General features: G+C 39.0%; 1 protein-coding gene across 1 annotated transcript; it reads left to right on the top strand.

The window, feature by feature from the left end:
• Nucleotides 1-1,561: 1,561 nt before the first annotated feature.
• LOC119859427 (solute carrier organic anion transporter family member 1A2-like) lies at nucleotides 1,562-21,322 on the top strand. The gene is made up of 15 exons (XM_038411565.2): nucleotides 1,562-1,651; nucleotides 2,177-2,292; nucleotides 3,670-3,811; nucleotides 7,018-7,150; nucleotides 8,415-8,524; nucleotides 10,811-10,957; nucleotides 12,248-12,346; nucleotides 12,802-13,035; nucleotides 15,622-15,786; nucleotides 15,900-16,095; nucleotides 17,338-17,503; nucleotides 18,432-18,616; nucleotides 19,176-19,240; nucleotides 19,860-19,977; nucleotides 20,932-21,322. The coding sequence occupies exons 2-15, from the start codon at nucleotides 2,233-2,235 to the stop codon at nucleotides 21,080-21,082; spliced, it is 1,971 nt and encodes a 656-aa protein (XP_038267493.1). The 5' UTR covers nucleotides 1,562-1,651; nucleotides 2,177-2,232; the 3' UTR covers nucleotides 21,083-21,322.
• Nucleotides 21,323-22,223: the final 901 nt, after the last annotated feature.

The raw sequence follows: 22,223 nt of genomic DNA on the forward strand, positions 1-22,223 counted from the left end.
CTTCCTGGGACCTGCGCGAAGTGGGGCAAGCACCTGACCCCACTCCCCCAGCTGGAGTGCCGGAGCGGGGTAAATGTCCAACCCTGCTCCCTGGAGGGAGCTGAGGGTCAAATTAAATGGTCTGATGGGCTGGATGTGGCCTGTGGGCCATAGTTTGTCCACCCCTGATTTAGAGAGAGATTAATGAGTGTGCTCTACAGTCTTAGCTAACAACGGTATGGCTTTTAGCTCATGCAGTAGAGGCTCATGCCCTAAACTCCAGAGGCCCTAGGTTCAATCCTGGCCCCTGACGATCGGGGACTATCGGTGTTACAACTGCGGGCTTGTCTGGGATTTCAGCTGGGAAGTCTCTGAAGCTTGGGACGCACTTCCTCAGCTAAGGCAAGTATGTAACCCTTGCACTACCTGGGTGTTGCGTTCTGTTCCATCTCATGGCACTGATATAACTTAGAGAGAGATTAATGAGTACGCTCTTCACTGGCTTTTAGCTCATGCAGTAGAGGCTCATGCACTAAGCTCCAGAGGCCCCAGGTTCTATCCCGCCCACTGCTGCTGGCCTTACATAAAGTGGGGCCTGGCTGAACTCTAGCTCACTCTTATTTTGTTCACATTCTCTCCCTTACAGCCAGTAGGTAATTGTATTATATAACTTGAGTTAATGAAGCCCTTTCATAGACTCATAGACTTTAAGGTCAGAAGGGATCATCATGATCGCCTAGTCTGACCTCCTGCATATTGCAGGCCACGGAACCTCACCCATCCACTCCTGTAATAGACCCCTAACCTGAGTTACTAAAGTCCATGATTTCAAGACTTCAAGTTACCGAGAATCCACCATTTACACTAGTATAAACCTACAAGTGACCTGTGCCTCATGCTGCAGAGGAAGGCGATTTTTGACAACAGTCATTAAAGGTAAATTCCTTCAATTCTGGCATTTTCTCTGCTTCACTCTGGCTTTCTGCTGTAATTACATCTCAAACACTCAGGGGCTTTTCAAGATCAGTGGTGCCTCAGATTGTATTGCCCTTTCTCCTCTCACACCTTGGAGAAGTCCCAGAATGTATGAGATTTGAAGAGAGCAGCTGGCTTAGCAGAGCTGCTAGATCTACTAAAATACCAGGAAGAATCAGTAAAGGTAGGAGGCTCTTTGGGAAACGAATCAAGTAGAGTGGAATACTTACCAAAATTTTTATGGGAAAACTGTTTCTGGTTCAGTTCAGTTCAATGTTTTAGGCCAGTTCAGAGTTTTTTGTCTCCTCCTTTCCCCATACAACTTGAAACCAAGAGATTAGGTCCTAATCTACTTCCATTAAACTGAATAGAAAAACTTCCATTACCTTAAATGGGAAGTTGGATTGGGGTCATAGTAGCATTCAGAACAAGACTAGATGACATTGATATGGCTAATAAGAACATGCATAGTTACATTTGATAGGAGAAAAAAATCATGACGGATAGAAACCTTTGTGCTTCAGCGTATATCTTTAACCACGCATTGACTGTGTTTGGGAAGAAACATCCTGTATGAGCAGGTTAGTATATAATTGTCCAAAATAGGTTTTTGCTCCTTCCTCCGAAGCCTCTGGTACTGGCTATTATTGGAGACAGGATAGCAGAATGCATGGAGACAGACTCCGGCTTTGAGCTGGTAGGTAGCCAATCTTCCTTCTCTATTATGCACATGTAGGGTGACCAGATAGCAAGTGTGAAAAATCAAGATGGGGGTGGGGGGAAATAAGAGCCCATATAAAAAAAAGCCCCAAATATCGGGACTGTCCCTATAAAATCGGGACATCGGGTCACCCTATGCACATGATCATTTCACAAGTGAGCCCCAGAGACTATCAACCAAGGGCCTGATCCTGCTAGGGCAGAGTGCAGGCATCTGCATGCCTTTAATCGCCATTGAAGTCAATGGGTAGTTATTATCTCATAGGAGGTGGCCAGTACCTTGGAGTTTTGAGCATCATGTCTTAAAAGTTCTAAATTAGAAAAGTTTATAATTCATTTCCATAATGGCCTAATTTTTTATCTATGTATTTATTTAATTGTGCTTATTATTTTGAATGGAAACTGCTCCAGTTTAGTGATATTATTGAATCTCAGAAGGATTTTGTTGCATTTTTGAGAATATTCCTTTACTATGGTTTCTTTTCTTTCTTTTATACAATAGTAGCATCATCAGAAATTTTCACAAGCAAACATCCAGAGCCTCCTTAAAAAAGCAACATGAAAGAAACTAAGAAACCAGCTGCAACTGAGAAATTCTGCTGTATTTCCAAGCTTAAGGTGATCTTTTAATTATTTTATTTATTTATACACACAGTTGTTGTAGCTGCTTGCCTTTAGATTAAAAGTTATAAACCAATGGAACTGTAGGTACAAAGGTAGGAAGCATTGATTATTTTAAAGTCTCACAGTTAACTATAGGTTTCAGAGTAGCAGCCGTGTTAGTCTGTATTCGCAAAAAGAAAAGGAGTACTTGTGGCACCTTAGAGACTAACAAATTTAAATTTGTTAGTCTCTAAGGTGCCACAAGTACTCCTATACAGTTAACTATAAAGTTCAAACATAGTTTACTGTAAAATGTTGTTTAATGTCTATCACCTTAAGCTCTGTGATGCACTGGAGGGAGCACTTGAAAGCTCCTTGTTAAAACTCCCCTCCAAACTGAAGGAGGGACTGAGGGGATTTCCCTTCCTCTGCTATAGACACCTCATTTCTGGAAACTGCTAAAGGATTCTTGGCAAAGGTGACATACTTGCGATGAGCTAATATTTTGCTTTGAATAAACCGAATTGTATTTAGTGGCTTCATTTTGTGTTAGTATTTCATAGTCACTGTTTGTTACTAGCATTTCCTACACTTGAATATGATCGTTAAAAGTTTGGAAGTTATTTAAAAATATTCTCATTTTTATTTCATGTTTACTAAGTAATACCCCCAGATGTAAAGGCATCACTCAGCAAATGAGTGCATTTATATTTAAATAATCTCTTATCAATTACTAAACATTACTTGAAAAAGGACATATTATTATTTACCATATTTTAAATTTACTAACTTTGGGCCAGATTGTGAACCCTGCTCACATGGGAGAGTAGTTACTCACAAAAGTAGTCCTCTCAAAGCCAATGGGACTGCTCCTGGGAGTAACTGATGACCCACATGAGTAAAGCCAAAGGCCTTTCAGGTCACTTGGTTGGGGTTCTTTTTCCTTTGGTGCATGTATTATTCAGTCCCACAGATGGCACTCTTGCAACAAACATCTGCTCAGTGGGGAAATTGCTGCAACTAGACTATCTAAAAACGAACCTCAAACACATCCTTGGCTGTAGAACTCCATGTTAAGTAGTGTCTGGTGAAGAATGGGATCTGAGGGTTCTGAAGGATGAACAGCAATGATAACACAGATGTATGTGAACAGATGGAAGGTAAAAACCTGCTCTCCTTATTCATGGATGTAGTCCCATTGAAGTCACAACACTATGCACAAGTACAGCAGATAAAGCATATGGAGTTGAATTCATATTTAGTTCAAAACTCCAGGGCTATGTATTTTCTTTCACTGGAAACACAACGTTGTTGGGAAAAGTAGCTATGAAGTATGCCTAAATCTCCGTACTCTTGTTAATTTGTGCATGTATTCTTCTCTTCTTCTCCCAGGTATTTCTGCTGGCATCATCATTTGCATATCTAGCTAAAACTATGTCTGGGGCTTACATGAATAGCATGCTCACACAGATAGAGAGAAGATTTAATATTCCAGCCTCTCTGGTGGGCATTATTAATGGAAGCTTTGAAATTGGTAATCATTTATTTTAATATTCTTTGACAAAACAGTATTTTTCCACAGCTGGGGTGAGGGGCTATTTCGGCTCTTCCCTTTCTTCATTAGTATGTCTCCTGTATTTAGGCCCATTGAAATCAATGGGACCATTTATGTGACAAAGGGAATGCAGATGCAAACTCTGGTTCCACTAGCTTGATCTGCTTAGGAGCTGCCAAAGAACACCTGACTGTTATATTTTGCCAATAGAACATCCAGTTTAGCACAAAAGATATTATTTAACATTTATATGGCACTGTTCATCAAAATTTTCAAAATTCTTTAGCCTGGTAAGTATTTTTATCCTCATTTTACAGATGGGCAGATCTTAAAGGAGTAAAAAGCTGTAAAAACATACTTCTGTAACTGAAGTTTGAAGATTTGACTCTGAACAGACAGGGAGCAGATCCATTGAGAAAGAAGGGGCTATTTTTTGGGTCACTTTTCAGAAAACAACTATATACACTTTAATGTTTAAGAGCAGGATTGTCCCCTGGAATTGTGGCACTCTCCTGACTCCTTTTTCTGGCTACCTGCCTCATAGATCATAGGACTAAGGGAGAGTAACCCCTGCTGGGGCCACTATTCCATCTCCTACACCAGTGAGTGGGGAGTGAGAGAGCAGGGGGGAGGGAACGGAGCGACCCCTGCCTCCACAACAGGTATAGATCTACAGCAGATTATTTTCCCCCAGAGCAAGGAGGAATCCCTTTGAGTGTCACAATTTCCTCCCTGGTCTGTTTCTTCAGCAGTGCAGCTATGGGCCACCCATTACTCAGGGCAGCTTGTGTTCTGCAGTACCCAGATTCAATATGTTTTTTTAAAAGCTGGGATTCTAGGTGTATGTGGGGGGTGGGGAAATGAGATCCAAAAACAGTCTTTCAAAAAAAAAAAAAAGGGATCATACCTTTGATATTGTATGAAAAGGTTGTCTGGGGGGGTGGGGGAAATGAGATCCAAAAACAGTCTTTAAGAAAAAAAAGGGATCATACCTTTGATATTGTATGAAAAGCTCCCAGCTCTGCAATTACTGAGCACAACCCTGCTATCAATGAGGTCGGTTAAGGCCAAACATAGGGCTCATTTGTGGCTTTGGTGCAAGGCTTGAGCAAAGGGCAGTCGGTAGCTGAGCTGCTACAGGAGCAGACCAGGAACCAGACTTTGATTCTAAAAGGGTATACTTTACAGTGTAGGTCCTGATTACCCCTTGCTTCGGGGGGTGGGGGGAGGAAGAAATCTGCACTATAACTGGCACAGATTACTTCCCCTGGAATGCCGACTCATTGATGCTGGCTATTGCAATGGTGGGGGATGGAGCCAAGGATTCTTCCACTTCTCTCCCCTACCTGCCCACTCCATGCCCACTCTGCAGTGCAGTCCCATAAGGCAGCTCAGAATGGAGCCTTTGGAGGGAGGGACCTTTGAAGGATTTACAGATCCACCCAGGATAGTCTCATGCTTTTGAAATAACAAAGGAAATTGCCAAAATTACTGATGCTGGGTCTAAAAAGGTGATGGTTTAAAACTAATTAGCCCCTGTTATTAATATGAACATGTAACTGAAAAGACGTGTGGATATTGTCATCTTGATTGATTTAAAATTTCAGGATTAAAATAATATTAATATGTAATGTAACGAACTCCATAGGCATGCTCCAATGTAGAAAGTTGCACCCATACTTAAGTATAAATGGGACTTTTGAGTCTTATACCTGGCTCAATGCAGTTTGACTATCGATTAGACATAAAAAGGATATGCCTCATTTCTTGCACCTTTCTCGGACACTGCTGGCACTGGCCATTGGCAGAGACTCAATACCAGACTAGATGGACACATGATTTAACCCGGTATGGCAGTTCCTGTGTTTCCAATAAAAAGGAGGATGTCTTAACAAGTGTATCAAAAATTATACCTGCCCTGGACCATTTTGGATCTGGTTCTGCTCTCAGCTATACTGGTTATAAATCCAAAGTATAGTAAATCCAGTGAAGTCATAGGAGCTACATAGATATAAGATGAATGTGAGTGAGATCAGAATCAAGCTGTTTGAGTCTATTTATATTTTATAATGACATTCAGTACAGTAACCTCTTTTTTCTCCCCTATTAAGTTATTTTTGCAAGTAATATAAATGAATCAATTCTTCTTTCTATATGTGTTATCTTGTATTTATTTTCAGTGTTGAAGTACTTATATTTATATTTCTGCATTTTCCCCCATCATTGCATTTATGTGTTAAAATCTGTGCCATAAAATCTGTATACATAGAAAGTGTCCTAAGAGAATAATAACGTACCAAGACATGTATTATCTTGGAGCTGCAGGGCCTAGTTTCTAGAAAACAGTGTTTACAATATATCATAAAGCTTTTCCTCACATGAAATGTTCCCTCTCTAAAAAGAAATGATTTAATGGGGGACTTCCTTTATCCATGTTATTCCTCACAAATCAGGGAAGAAATAAAGGGGATATCAAACTGACTACACTATGTAGCATCCCCATCAGAACTTAGAGAATAATAGATTTTTGAGTTCGGTTTCCAAACAAAAAAATACGCGCGGCGTGGGGGGGATTTGATTAGTTTTGAACAGAATTTAAATGTTGTTTGTTTTTCCTTGCCAAATTAAAAAAAATGGTTTGTTTAGAAAATGTAGTTTTAAATCAATATTTTGTTTCATTTTAAAACAAACAATTCTGACATTTTAAAATGTTTGTTTTTAATTGTTTTTCAGCTGAAATTAATAGATCAATTAGACCCAAATTTGAAAATAGAGCCAGTGACCTGAAAAATGCATTTTTTGGCAAATTTTTATTTGCTGAATAAATTTCACCCAGCTCTAATTCACATGGGTTTCTGTACTCATCCGTGTTTTCTCCATTAAATTTACATTTCTCTGAAAGTGCACTGACGGCAGTAATTTAGTATGCAGGTGGTTGTTTTCTTCTTCTGACAGCCTCAGTTGATATTCTCCTCTTTAGTCATAATTTCTACTTTACTTAACATTCTATTATCAGAGTATTTCCTAGTTGGCCTAGCCCTTTACGCAAAAACCATAGACACAAAAAACATAGATGAAAAAGTCTTATTTAATCATCTAGCCAATCCTCTTGCTAGTACAGTAACACCCACATCGGGTAATTTGGCATGTAAATGTGAAAATGAACCATGCTCTTCTTTCTGCAGGAAACTTGTTGGTGATAGCATTTGTGAGTTACTTTGGTGCAAAACTTCATAGACCAAGAATAATTACTTTGGGGTGCACAGTTATGTCTTTTGGCTGTCTTTTGATATCACTACCTCATTTTCTCATGGAACGGTGAGTATTTAGCTAAGGATGGACCAGATTGTGGTATGCTTACTCACCTTGAGTAATACGTTATACCACAAGTGGTCCCACTGAAATCAGTAGGACCACTTCTGGAGTAAGGTACGCTCAGCATGAATCAAAGTATCAGAATTTGGTCCTTTTTTTTTTTTTGCAAGGGCTTCAGAAGTTAATAACTACTTCCTAAACACAGATTAATGTCTGGGAGATTCACATCTCTACTGGGCAACCCATAGGTGCTGACTTTTATTTTTCCTTGGGGGTGCTCCAGCCCTGCTCTGCCCCAAGGCCCCTCCCTTACCCTGTTCCCTCCCCGAGGCCCTGCCCCGCCCTGCCTCTTCCCACCCCCACTCTGCCCCTCCCCTGAGGCTCCACCCTCACTCTGCCTCTTCCTGCCCCCTCTTCAACCCCCATCCACTCACTGCTCTCCGCCCTCCCCCAAGCGCCTCCCACAGCCATCAAACAGCTGATCAGCAGCACCACCAAACAGCTGTGGCAGGTGAGTGCTGACCACCTGCTATTTTTTTTCCTGTGGGTACTTGAGCACTGGAGCACCCATGGAGTCAGCGCCTATGGGGCAACCTATGTTCTTCCATTTTGTTTCATCTCCTGATCCGAATGGGCAGTTATCACCATGGATGATTACCTCTCTGCTCTGTGATGTCTCAGCAGGGGAAGCTCTAAGTTGCATTGCTCTCTATTACTATCATATTAGGATACCATAGTAATATTATTAGTATACCTTATTATATTTTCTTGGCCCTGAAGTCTCTTTCTCCTGTATCGCCTGTGTCTGTAATGATGCCTACATCACTTCAAGTAATATCACACATGTAAATCACTGACTTGTATCCCCCTCTACAAAATCCTTTTTCATGGCTTCATCTCCTCTGGCCTTGACTGATTCAACTCTTTCCTATATGGATTTCCCAAGTCCCAGCTCTCTGGCTGCAGCACAAATGGAATATAGGTTTCTATTATGGGGTTTCTTTAATCTTCATCTGAAACATCTGATACTGCATTCTGTCAGAAACTGAATACTGGACTGAATAGACCACACATCTGATCCAATATGACAGTTTCTTTATTCCAGAGATGATTTTGGTTAATGAATGGAACATTCAATGAACTTTTGATTCTTATTATATCTGCTAATTCCTTTTCTAAACAGCTTCAGTACAAGAGAACAGCTTTATGAGCTGGATCTGATATATTCTCTCTTTAATTTGGAAACATTTTACTTTGGCTCAAACAGGTATCAGTATGAAATTGCCCTTTCACCATTAGAGAATTCTTCATCAAGCATGTCCATGTGTCTCATAAATCAAAGCCAATCCTCCACATATATGGAGAAACAATCAGCAGGTATGTCTCTTTCTGTGTCTAGTGCTCCTTTTTTGCTTAATTTCTTTTGTAGGTTTTGAGCAGGCTGCATGTGTTTCATGAATGCTTTTTCTTGGGCTCAAGGTTAGGTGTAAAAAGCTGCAGAACTCGGGCAGTTTCTTTGCTTTAGTCTTTTTCTTTAGGACAGTGTAATAGTCTGTGGCCCTAGAGACATTCATGGCTCCACGTGCAGATCTTACAATGTTCACAGGCATGGTGGACCTTCCTTCACTGTCTGATTGTGAGAAAAGCTAACAGAACATAGATTTTGGAAACACTCTCCAGGCTACCTCGCATGAACAAGGCAGCATTGCGAGTGCTGGGAAAATGGGTAAGAGATATAAGAATCCCACCTTGTTGTATCAAGCAGTGGAGAAAAGGAGGAGGAGGAGGAGCAGAGAAGAGAAGTAGCATCTACTCCCTTTCAGTAGACGGTATGTGTGATGGGGGAGAAACTAGAAGCTATAAACTAGGGTCTGTAGCTTATTTTATTGCTTGAAACATGCAAGTACCTTGCCAGTGCCATATTAATGTAAATTAATGATATTGTTATCAAATGGCACTACAGAGACCAATGAAATACTCATGGCATAGCATCCTGCCACTAAGTTGTTATATTTTTGCCATGGTGTTCCATCAATCTATGATAAGGGTGTATCATGGTGATGCAATATTATTATGCAAACTTTGCAACATAAAGACAGGATGTCATTATTTTTTGGTTCTTTGTGGCTCAATTTAATGAAGAACATGCCCTTCAAGCTCTTCATGGTTGTGCATCACTGTTCTGGAACTTAAAGAAAAATGAAAATAATACATGCTACTTAATACTACATGCTACTTAGCAACCACACTTTGTGTTACATATCATCTTTCATCTGAGGATTTAGAGAATTGTTTGCCTCATTTTATGAAGGCAGAATATTATACACAGAGAAGTTAAACAATTTGCCTAGGTTATGCAGCAAATCAGGTTGTAAGTAAGGAATAAAACCCAGAAGTCCTTATTCCAAGTCATTTGCTTTGGGCAAATTATTTTGGTTTCACTATGAACATTGTTAGATTTGCATAGCTCTGTATGAACTTTCAGCCCGAGTTTTTAGTTTAAGTGATAGCACAAAATATTGGTTTTATACAACTGTAAACTGAATATTCTGACAAGGTTATTGAATTTTGAGCTAGCTCAGCCCAGTAGTTTCAAGGTGGCATTAATTTTGGGAACCTTAAGTCAGGTCTTGAAAGGCAAAAAAGCTTTCAGAAGGGCTGATAGAAAAATTTCAAGTGAAACATTTTCATATTGGAAAATGAGATGTTTTTAAAATCAATTTTCTGCAGGAAAAGATAATCTTCAGCAAATTTTCCATCAGGAATATTGAAACAAAATGCTTCATTTCAGGGAGTTCAACCCAAAACAGTGAGCATAGCAAGTGAGCCACAGGGAGAGACCATGGTGTATCATGGGAGATGTTGTGTAGCCAGGTAGCAGTACCCATAGGAAAGAATCAGAAAAGAGGTTTTCCAGTTTTGTGTTCGTTTGGAACTGTCAAAATGTTTTCATTTTGATCAAAAATGTCAAAATATAATGCACCATTTCCAAACTGAAATTTTCTACATCTTTTATTATTTTAAGAAAAATTTTGATATTTTGTACTCCTCTGGGATGAAAACAAATGGTGAAATATCATTATGTTCCATGGGACAGATACGCTGTTTTTAGATCATCTCTTACTTTTGGTTCACAAAGGTGTTTTTCTGCCATTTTAAGGATACACATCTATTCCATGAATTATCTAGGGGTCAAATTCTGCCAGGCCTTTATGCAAGTAAACAGCAATTTTGGAGGAGGAAGAGATGGTGCAAGGACTTCACCTAAAGGCCAGGCAGAATTTCAGAATCTTGTGCTCACAAGAATGCAGGCATCATTGTCTGCAACTGACCTCAAAGTTACAGTGGCCCAGTGGGTGGAGAGGAGGCAGAGATCTGGCCTAGGCAGTGACCAACATTCCTGACTGTGCGGACGGAGTAAATTGCACTCCATAAAGTGATGTAGCAGCAGGCATAATGCCTCTGAGGCAAACTCTTTACCAGTTCTCCTACTGGGTTAATATGTATGACTCCTCATTGCCCCATTCTCTGGGCTGGGCCTATATGGCTCTACCAAACCCTAAGTGGTGAGGTGGCTTTTCATATTCATTTCTCTTTGTAGAAAATATTTCATTTCCAGGCAACATTAAAACCACTAATACAGGTTTCTTGTTTTATTCACAGAGTGCAAACAAAAGTCTGGGTCCTTGATGTGGGTGTTTGTGTTGGTAGGAAACATGATACGAGGCATTGGTGAAACTCCCATCATGCCATTAGTAATTTCATATGTGGAGGATTTTTCCAAAGCAGAAAATTCATCTTTTTACATAGGTATATCTTCAAGTGCTCAATCTTGTTGTGTCATGGGCTGGCTTAAAAAAAAAACAAAAAAACCCACCCCCGCCCACCCTTTTTGGCTCTTCAAAGTAAATAGTGCACCAAAATTCTTTTTATTTATTTACTGAGTAGTCAGAGGTGGGTGCACACTCCAGAAAATGTCATTCAACTATCAGTTAAAATGTTTAAATGAATTTGAATGTACATTGTTTGTATTTGCACCCGTGGAGGCTGGGATCCTGCACTGAGAATCAACTGAGCAGACCCCTGAGCGTAGGTGGAGCCCCACTTAAATCAATGGAGCTCTGCCTGGGTTTAGGGATTTACCCTTGTGCCCTTAGCATTCGCTTTCTTTAAATATTCTAGTGAAAAAGTTACTTGGTTGGTATATTTGACTGATCAAAAAACAGAGGGCTTGATCCAAAGCCCATTAAAATCAATGGAAAGACTCAGGCCCATGAAGCACATATAGGAGAACAGGGACAGCAAGTGAATTTCAGATTTATAAGCAAGCAGCCTTGATATTAAGTGTCAACCAGAGAACAAAGTATGCTAGGGCACTTATAGAATCATAGAAGTATAAGACTGTTAGGGACCTCATCTAGGTCCAGTCCCCTGCACGCCGGGCAGGACTAAGCAATAACTAGACCTCTCCTGACAGGTGTTTGTCTAACTTGTTCTTAATAATCTCCAGTGACGGAGACTCCACAACCTCCCTAGGAAGTTTGTTTCAGTGCTTAACCACCCTGACAGTTAGGAAGTTTTCCTAATGTCGAATCTAAACCTCCCTTGCTGCAATTTAAGCCCATTGCTTCTTGTCCTTTCCTCAGAGGTTAATGAGAACAATTTCTCACTTTCCTCCTTGTAACTACCTTTTACGTATTTAAAAACTGTTGTCACCTCAGTTGTCTCTTCTCCAGACTAAACAAACCCAATTTTTCCAATCTTTCCTTGTATGTCATGTTTTCTAGACTGTTCATCATTATTATTGTTCTTCTCTGGACTTTCTCCAATTTGCCCACATCTTTCCTGAAATGTGGCACCCAGAACTGGACACAATACTACAGTTGAGGCCTTAGCATGGAGTAGAGTAGAAACAAGTCAGCGACAGAGCTGGGATAGAATCCAGGAGTTCTGACTCAAAGTCCACTGCATTAACCACTAGACAAAACTCCCTTCCTGTGTGCTCAATCAATTGAACTGGGCTAAAAACAAAACTGTTTTCCATGAAAATAACTCTGTGTAGGTCTAATTTTGTGTATTTTTCTCCTTTCCCAATTTTAGGGTGCCTACAGATAGCAACTGTGATAGGTCCTTTTCTTGGTTTCATGTTGGGATCATATTGTGCACAGCTGTATGTGGATCTGGGATTCACAGAAATAGGTAATGAACTAATATATCTAAATAAAATTTGTATGTATTAATCAACAGGGATGATTTTTGTATATTTCAGCATCAACTGCACTTGTAGTTTTATGCCAGTTTGCTAGTAATAGTTTTCTGATGGAAAATCATGTTGTTCAGTTCAACAAAATCACCTGAATTCAAACATGAGTGAAAGAATCTGTCAAACAGATCATCTGGTAAATTATTCTGTCATCTGAGATAGTTTAACAGTAAAAAAATAACATATTCAATATAAAACACCCAGATTTGGCAGATAAATTATTTGCATAAAAAAGAGATATTGGTGACCTCCACAAGCCTCATTTTAAGAGGTACTTTGAATCTTTCAAACAGTTTTATTCTATCTTAAATATGAAAAATAACCAGCACAACCAATGACCACAGGGAAAGATAACTCAGAGCTAATCAGATGTGTGTTCCTTTATTTTTAGAGGAGGTGACTATAACACTTACTGATGCCCGTTGGGTTGGGGCATGGTGGCTGGGCATTCTGATTTGTGGATCAGTAAATCTGCTCGCTGGAATACCTTTTTGTTTTCTTCCCAAATCCCTTCCAAAGGAAGGACAAGCAAGTGATACTGAGTTATTAAGTAAGATAAATGAATCACTGCTACAAGAGAGAGGTGAAACTCAAGCCAAATGGAAAATGCGTGAAATCACTAAAGGTAAGTTAAGCTAACTATCTCCTAAATGTACAAATTGTCATTATATGGTAAAACACATTAAAACCAGCACCATACTAGATAAGTCTTTCTTTTCTCTATATGATTGGACTCTGTGTGTTTTATAACTAAAGATGGTACCGAGTTGCAAATTCACACAGTGATTTTCAACTCCCCAAAGTATAAGGGTGTTGGATCTGGGATTTTGGATTGGCCCCTTATAGAGATAAATGCCTGCTTTGAAATTGAGATCCAGATTCACCTCCCCACTTCTCCTAAATTTCAGGGGAGTTTTGATCTGGAGTTTTGCTTCCAGCCAATCGCTAATTATAACTAGAGCTGGGCAAGACTACTGTACACTGACAAAGTTTAGACAATGAAACTGAAAAATCACAGGAAGTTGCAAATCTTAGAGGGTGAAATCCCCTCTCCGCGTTTCCCCAGGCAGAGAACCAGCGCAAGGCCTGTGTGCCACTTAAGTCCCAGTTAAATCCTCAAAACAGGACCTACAAGGCACTCAGGTGGTTCATAGGTCTCTGAAAACAGGTGGATTTCACCCAGAAAGATTTACTAATTTTTTTTTTTACTGTTGCATGGATATAGATAATAAGCTTTATATTTGTAAATTTCCAGGTTTTCTATATGTGGTATACCTTGTTTTTTCTTTTAATTTCTGTATGTCTTCCAGTTCTTCATATTGACCCTTTAGGAACATAAATAACTAAAATTAATTATAGGAGAAGATTGTCGGAAGAGACTAGTGGTACTGGTTGTCCCAAGTGAGACATTTTAACAGGCCCTAATTTTTTAGAAAGGACTGAGCACACGCACTCTGAACATCTTATCTCTTGAAGGTATCTCAAGATAGGTGCCACTTCACATTCAATGTACCCAAAATCATTAGTTACTTTTGAAAACCTATATTAAATCTTCACTCTGTTAAATACAAGGTCATTTCTTTTCAGTCATGTAGTCCAAAAATCAACAGCCAGTTTTCCTTCCATGAAGTAATCTTTTGACAAAGAAAGGTGCCCATTCCATCACTCAGCATTTCTAGTCCTGCAGTGTTATGTGAGAGCACTTTTCTTTCTATCATCATTCATAGGAGCAGAACTTTTTATTATATTTATGTGGAAGTCCACTGACCCTAAAAATCCCTAATTAAAAGGTGTCTTGGTTTCAAGTGAAAAATCCACTTTGTGTAGTTCAACTTAACACTCCCATCCCTTTCCAGAATGTTTTGATCCTAGACCATGTGGCATCTACAAACAAGGCAGCCTACTCATAACATTTCAGCCATTAGAGACATTTGATTTTTTTATTATAAACTAAACAATATTGTGAGGCTGATATATTAACCCTCATTTACTGAGATACTAGTCCTCCCTCCCTCGAAGGATACATTTCGATGAAAAGCGGTGCTCATTTTCGACAAATTGTGGTCATTATGTTATAAAAGTTTCAGTTTGTTTTGCAAAGTTTCTTGACAGTACATCAGCACACTAGCTAGTGCAAAAAATTAAACAGAGAGGAATTATTTTTTTTATGGTTTGGATTCTGATTCTGCAAATTTTACTCAAGCATAACTCCCAAAGAAACCCAGTCCCACTAATGTCACTAATCTTTGACTGAATGAGAACTCAGGATCAAGTCCTTAGAAGTGTGGTGGAAGAGACAGTGGTTAGATCCTAGGTAGCCATTATGAAACCAGCAGTGCAGCATTTCAGGAATGCAAAATCTGAAAGAATGATGAGATCTAGTTAGCATGGTGCAGTGGGAAGAAGCATTAATATCCATGTGTATTTAATATATGTGGGACATGCTTAAAGAAGTCATAGTTAAAAATGAACTGTATTTGAATTCCACTGTGAAAGAAAAATGGACGGAACCAAGAATGCCTGCACAAAACGAATGAGGACAATAAAAGATCCTGTATTGGAAATGGAGGGGAGGGGGAGACTCAAACAAGAAGAGAGTCAATTAAGGTTTTTGTTTAAAAGATGAGGGCAGGAAAACAAACCCAGAATGAGTTAATGCTACCCACACGGTTTATTAGTAACCAGAAGGTTACTAATTTATTATACAAATACATCATGATTTAAAAAAAAAAAATAAGCACTCTTTTGTGCTTTACAGGCAGTTCCTTGCATTGGAATTGGGTGTGTAGGGTAGGATAGGGACATCCTGGGCTAACAAAAGACCCTCCAGGGGACCATTCCAGATGGTTTCAGCAGCCGTGTTAGTCTGTATTCGCAAAAAAGAAAAGGAGTACTTGTGGCACCTTAGAGACTAACAAATTTATTTGAGCATAAGCTTTCGTGAGCTACAACTCACTTCATCGGATGCCAATGATGCTATAGCTCTCGAAAGCTTATGCTCAAATAAATTTGTTAGTCTCTAAGGTGCCACAAGTACTCCTTGTCTTTATTCCAGATGGTGTTAGTTACAATAGGTCTGTGGCCTCTGACCAATCCCAGGATTGAACTGGATTCAATTTAGGGCCACCTATGCTTCCCTCCTTCCTCAGCCACAATGAGCAATGTCATCTTGTAAAGCTTCAAAATAACGTGTCACATTCTTTCATTCCAGATTTCATCCCATTCCTTCGGAGTCTGTTTCACAACCCAGTTTATATGTTGTTTATATGCATAACTGTGATGCAGTTCAGTGCTTTCATTGGTATGATCACCTTCATGCCAAAATATCTGGAACAACAGTATGGGAAATCTGCATCACAGGCCATCTTTTTAATAGGTACACTCCCATTATATCTCATTTTTGCCTACCAGCTGGTGACTCTACTGAGGGCTTTATATGATAAAATATTTTCATAACAAGAAAAGCTTTATTTGCTTGTGTCTCCATAGCTATTTACAATTTACCAGTTATATGCATTGGATATTTTCTTGGAGGCTTTCTAATGAAGAAATTCAAGATAAGCACCATTCAAGCTGCCAACATAGCCTTTTGGATCTCTTTAATTGAATACCTAATCTACTTCGCTGCTTATTTCATGGTCTGTGAAAATTCTCCAGTTGCTGGTCTAACAGTCTCCTATGAAGGGTATGTTCTTTAAGTCACAATACTGAAATGATCTGTCATCCCCTTGTAATAAAACAAATATTCTAGTTAGAAATGGGCCAAGGAGTCCACAGTTTGGTTTTGCAAAAAACAAAACCAGGAGCACTTCAGATTCAGGTTTTAATTTATCCAAACCATCAATGTCCAAGAAGGCAAAGGCAGTGAGTTTCTCTCTCCCTCCCCGACTCATCCTCCCACCCTATATCTAAAACCATAGTGTTGAGAAGTTAGTTAACGCGGTGGATTAAGTCCACTGAGTACTCTCCTTGGAAGATGACCTACCCTAGGTCTCAAACAAAAGTGAGAATGTAGTGGAAGAGGTGAAAGTGCTGCAGTGCTGTGAACTGGGTTCATGTGTTCTGAACATTTAAATTAGCCTGTTTGCCTCCAGTTTTCTAAAGCTTCCATGCAACAATATAGAAACAAAAATGCACATACAGTTGCATGTCCCACTGGCACTTGTGACTCATACAGTCATATATTCAAGTCAGATATTTGCTGGTGTAAGTGGCCAGTTATTTGTCTGGCTGACCATTCACATATGTAATTGCAATAACAGAGGGACATACAGGAGATTGTTATTTAAATATTATTTTCATGTAGATAACATGGAATGTTTTATCTGCAGTTTCTTGAGTTGAAGGTTGCCACTAATCTGTATGTGTGTGCCTGTGTATATACAAACCTATACACACACAGACACACACACACACATGAATAGATGATATAAGCACCGCAGGCTATGAAAGTCATGTTGTACAGCAGTTGTAGTATATCTCTACAATATCTCGAGCCAAAAAAAATTACACAGAAGAAAGACTAAATTTTAAGGTTTCAGAGTAGCAGCCATGTTAGTCTGTATTCGCAAAAAGAAAAGGAGTACTTGTGGCACCTAGAGACTAACAAATTTATTAGAGCATAAGCTTTCGTGAGCTACAGCTCCGATGAAGTGAGCTGTAGCTCACGAAAGCTTATGCTCTAATAAATTTGTTAGTCTCTAAGGTGCCACAAGTACTCCTTTTCTTTTTACTAAATTTTAAGGGTCTGACCAATGCATGTTTTATGTAAGAAGTGCAGGGCCAAGTCCTGGAAAAGTTCCTGACCTACCAAGAGGGTTTTATGTAGTCAATGATAAGAAGTTTCTATTGGGGAGTTGTTTTAGGTGGTGGTGATGGTTGTTTTTTAACTCCTTAATTGTTTATTCACCTTTTAAATATATTTCAGAATAGAACAGGTCTCATACATGGAAACAACCCTACTTGCTGACTGTAACAGTGATTGTGATTGCTCAAGTAAAGTGTGGGACCCCGTTTGTGGGGAGAATGGAATAACGTATGTTTCACCTTGTCTTGCTGGTTGTAAAGCTTCAGATGGAACAAGCAAATATACAGTAAGGCCTACCAGCTCAAATTATGAAATCTAGCTAGCACGGTGCAGTGGAATATATACATACACATTTGACTAGGATTTTAAAGAGTGATAATTAGAGATGGGCAAAGTGGTTTGGGTACAATAAAGACTGACCTGACCCTTTGCCCCAAATTCAAACTGACTGTGAAAATTTGAAGCTTGAATTAGTTCAATTAAACTAGAAAGAAAGAAAGAAAACAAAAGATTGAACAAGCCTCTTCTCTTTTATGGAATAGACAGAAGTGGAAATACCAAAATACCATTTGAGAAGTTATGCCTCTGGTATTTTCCACTTCTCTGAAACCTGGAAGTGCCAGTGTTTAAAGCAGTCTAAAAAAGTGGGGGATCTATCATAATCTGGACGCAGCATCTTTGGTAAGATACTGCTGAAAGTTTCAGCAATCAAGTGCAATTTTAATTGGGGCAGGGGTCAAGTATTTGACCCTTGCACACAGACCCCCATCACCTTTTTAAACACTGGGAAGCACTAGAAATCTCTCAAAAATAATAGAATTCTAAAGCAGGGCTATAATGATCTCTAACAGGATGGCTAACAAACAAACAAACAAAAACTCTGATGAGAGGTTATTATCTTAATACGGTAAGAATTTTCCTTAAGGCTTTAGTTATAAATTCTTGCATGCTAGTTGGAACATGACTGAGAATGAGAACTGCAATACAACAAAATAAAACACAGTCCAAAGAAGAGTTTAGAAAGTCTGAGAACCAATAAACATATTTTAAAAACTATGAGATCACACAGAGGGACAGATTTTGATGCCTTACTCATGATCATTATTCTCTTGCTCTGTGAATCAACTTCATTGGCACCTCACATGGTGTATGATACTATTCAGTGTAAGGGTATCGTAGTCTGGGCCTAAATGATTAAAACCATCTTTTGACAGGTATTTGAAAATTGCACCTGTGTTGCAGCTTCTGGATTTTCATCTGGAAAAGTCTCTGCGGTTCTGGGCCAGTGTGACAAAGAAGCAAACTGTGACATGATGCTTCACTACTTTTTAATATTATCAATAGTCTGCAGCTTCATTTATTCCTTAGGAGCCATGCCTGGATATATGGTTTTAATAAGGTACAGTAGAATACCCTTACTGTAAGCACCCTACTAGAAATTTTATACTGAGGTCATGCATTCCTATGAGTCGGTGGAGGTTCTCTGTCTTCTTATGCTGATTGTTAGGGCTTATATTTCAGGATAAATATTTCTAAACTTTGGAAGGTGATTTTACTTCTGCCCAGATTAATGGGAGCTCTTTGATTCAGTTTACTGAGACACCTTAGCAAGGTGCATAATAACTATGAATTTACTGATCACATCTGCTCAGCGTGCATATAAACACAGCCCTGATTTAACTCCCAAAGTCTTGCGATGGGCTCATTGCAAAACAGTGGATGGTACTGTGAGGGCAGCCTTTCCTCTGGTTGTTCAAAAGTCTTGGTCAAGAATCTCGAAAAGACCTCCTCTTTCATGAGAGCCACTTAATCAAGATAATGGACCCCTGTAATTTATGGCCAAGGTAGTTGGATTCTGGTATAATGTGATGCAGAATTTGATTGACAAACCATTGGCAACTTTGTTTCACATTTATATTGCCAACTGTTGTTCAATATACAATGCAATTCTCACTTAGGTCTCTAAAGCCTGAAGAAAAGTCATTTGGTGTGGGTATCCATACACTTGCTTCAAGAGTATTTGGTAAGAAATGTTTTAAACCATGCTGTGAGTGCAAACAAGGACAAATGCAGAGGTTATATTCACAATATGCATCTCCACTTATCTGAAAAAAAGAACTGCTGGTACACGGGGCATGGCCAGGCAAACATGAACTTTGCTTTAGAGCCAGAGGCATCTGGGTGCAAATTAGACCAACTTTCAGTCTGGGCTAATTTATGCCAGGGACTTGACCAGCCTCCATCTTAAAGCCACCTTGTGCCATTTTCCTCCTGCCAAATGTTCACTGAGTATAGTTCAGCTGGAAGAGAAAATCTCTCCCATGGTATCTTAAATATTTCTGTTTGATAAGTGTGGGCAAATGTTGACATATGAATGGCAACTACAGTATATATTTTTTAAACTGCAGTATAAAGTGCCAAACAAGCATCAAGAAAGAAACTACTTAGGTGGAAATAAGAGAAGGAGGCTAAGGAAAGAGAGAAGCTTGAATGAACTATAGAGAAGGGGGCTGATATAGGAAGAGGGAGGAATTGATGATCCTATATTTATTCCATTAATCTGCAGAAAAAGTGTGCTTCTTACATAAACATTGAAAAATGTCTTACTTATCCTCACAGTCACCCCTTTCTCTCCCTTCTAGCTGGAATTCCATCTCCCATTTATTTTGGAACTTTAATAGACACAACATGTTTGAAATGGGGAACTCTGAGTTGTGGTGGTGAAGGAGCATGTAGGATGTATGACATTGTCACATATAGGTACAGTTTCTTTTGCACACCTATCTATATCTGTTCCTCTATACTGTGTTCATCCCTATAATATCTGTTCTATTGATCTTCCTCTAGTTGACAAACCACAAAATTGGATTATAGATTTGGCCATAAACATATTCTTCAGTATAAACCTATTTCCCTTTTAAGGTTACCTTTGCCAAGTATTCTGTTTCCATAACAGCTTCTCACCAAAAGTTTCTTGTTATTGCATCATGCCCATATATTACCCCTTTTATCACAAAGAATCCTAAAATGTTTTATTATGGTACAAGTATTATTTTATTTATTTATTTAATTTATTTATTTGTATTACCATAGTGCCAATGGGCCCTAGAAATGGACTAGGACCCCATTGTGTTAGGTCTGTACAAACACCTAACAAAAAGACAAGCCTTGCCCACAGGGCTTCTACCTCTGAAATACAGCTGCTGCTATTGAGAAAAGTGGCAGCTGTTTAACAGCTGACAACAACATTGCATAACATCTTTGAATAGGAAGTGAAGGACACTGTCTCCAAATGGAATTGCAGGAGTAGTTCAGGTAGAGAAATGTAGTTTTCCAAGTTGGAATTTGTCTAAGATACCATGGCTATAGCCCTCTATGGTCCTAGAAGAAATGCTGTGAGATCTTTAAAGACCACTTGTATTCAGCTCCTCATTTATGTCTTATTGAAAAAATGGTCCCTTCAGCAGACCATTATCCACCTTTGTTAGGATATTGGTTCAATATAGGCTCAGAAGTACGAAAGCCACTTCCTAAATAACCTAAGTATTACCTCATCCATGTACTGATCCAATGTACATTGAGATCCAAAAGAATCACAGCTCAAGCCATTAGCGTACTTTCAGAGCAGTGAGGTTTTACAGTGACAAGAACAAAAAGCTATGCTCTAATGCTGCAAGCAAGCATGTTTTTAATGAATCACACCTTTTATTCCAGATGGCTCTACCTGGGACTGCCAGCGATATTACGTGGACTGTCCTACATCCCATGTGTGTTAATTCTCCTTATTTTAAAGAAACAACTTGCATCTTCTGAAGAGAAGACCTTAAATAGTTCACCAATGGCAACAGAGGTCATAGAAGAGTAAAATGACTGAACAGAGAAGCATTCCAAAAGCTCAGACTTCTGCGGGGCACATCATGAGACAGCCTCATAGTATAAACTTGAACATATCTTTACTAATGATTGGTGATTGAAACTAGTGAACACTTGGACTGAGACTAATATAATTATTAGGGCTGTCAAGGGATTAAAAATATTAATCGCAACTAATCATGTGATTAAAAAAATTAATCCCGATTAATTGTGCGATTAATCGCACTGTTAAATAACAATAGAATACCATTTATTTTCAATATTCTTGGATGTTTACTACATTTTGAAATATATTGATTTCAGTTACAACACAGAATACAAAGTGTTCAGTGCTCACTTTATTTTTGATTACAAATATTAGCACTGTAAAAAACAAAAAAATTGTATTTTTCAATTCACCTCATACAAGTACTGTAGTGCAATCTCTTTATCATAAAAGTTGAACTTACAAATGTAGAATTATTTACAAAAAAATTGCATTCAAAAATAAAACAATTTAAAACTTCGGAGCCTACAAGTCCTCTCAGTCCTACTTCTTGGTCAGCCAACCACTCAGACAAACAAAGTTGGTTACAATTTGCAGGAGATAATGCTGCCTGCTTCTTGTTTACAATATCACCTGAAAGTGAGAACAGGCATTTGCATGGCTGTTGTAGCTGGCGTTGCAAGATATTTATGTGCCAGGTGTGCTAAAGATTCATATGTCCCTTCATGCTTCAACTACCAGAATATATGAATATATGCACCCATGCTGATGATGGGTTCTGCTCGATAATGATCCAAAGCAGAGCAGACTGATGCATGTTCATTTTCATCATCTGAGTCAGATGCCATGAGCAGAAGGTTGATTTTCTTTTTTGGTGGTTTGGGTTCTGTAGTTTCCACATCCGAGTGTTGCTTTTTCAAGACTTCTAAAAGCATGCTCCACACCTCATCCCTCTCAGATTTTGGATGGCACTTCAGATTCTTAAACCTTGGGTCAAGTGCTGTAGCTATTTTTAGAAATCTCACATCGGTATCTTCTTTGCGTTTTGTCAAATCTGCTGTGAAAATGTTCTTAAAATGAACATGTGCTGGGTCATCATCCGAGATGGCTATAACATGAAATATATGCAGAATGTGGGTAAAAAACA

The sequence above is a fragment of the Dermochelys coriacea genome, chromosome 1, assembly GCF_009764565.3.
Source record: "Dermochelys coriacea isolate rDerCor1 chromosome 1, rDerCor1.pri.v4, whole genome shotgun sequence".
Classification (NCBI taxonomy): Eukaryota; Metazoa; Chordata; order Testudines; family Dermochelyidae; genus Dermochelys; species Dermochelys coriacea.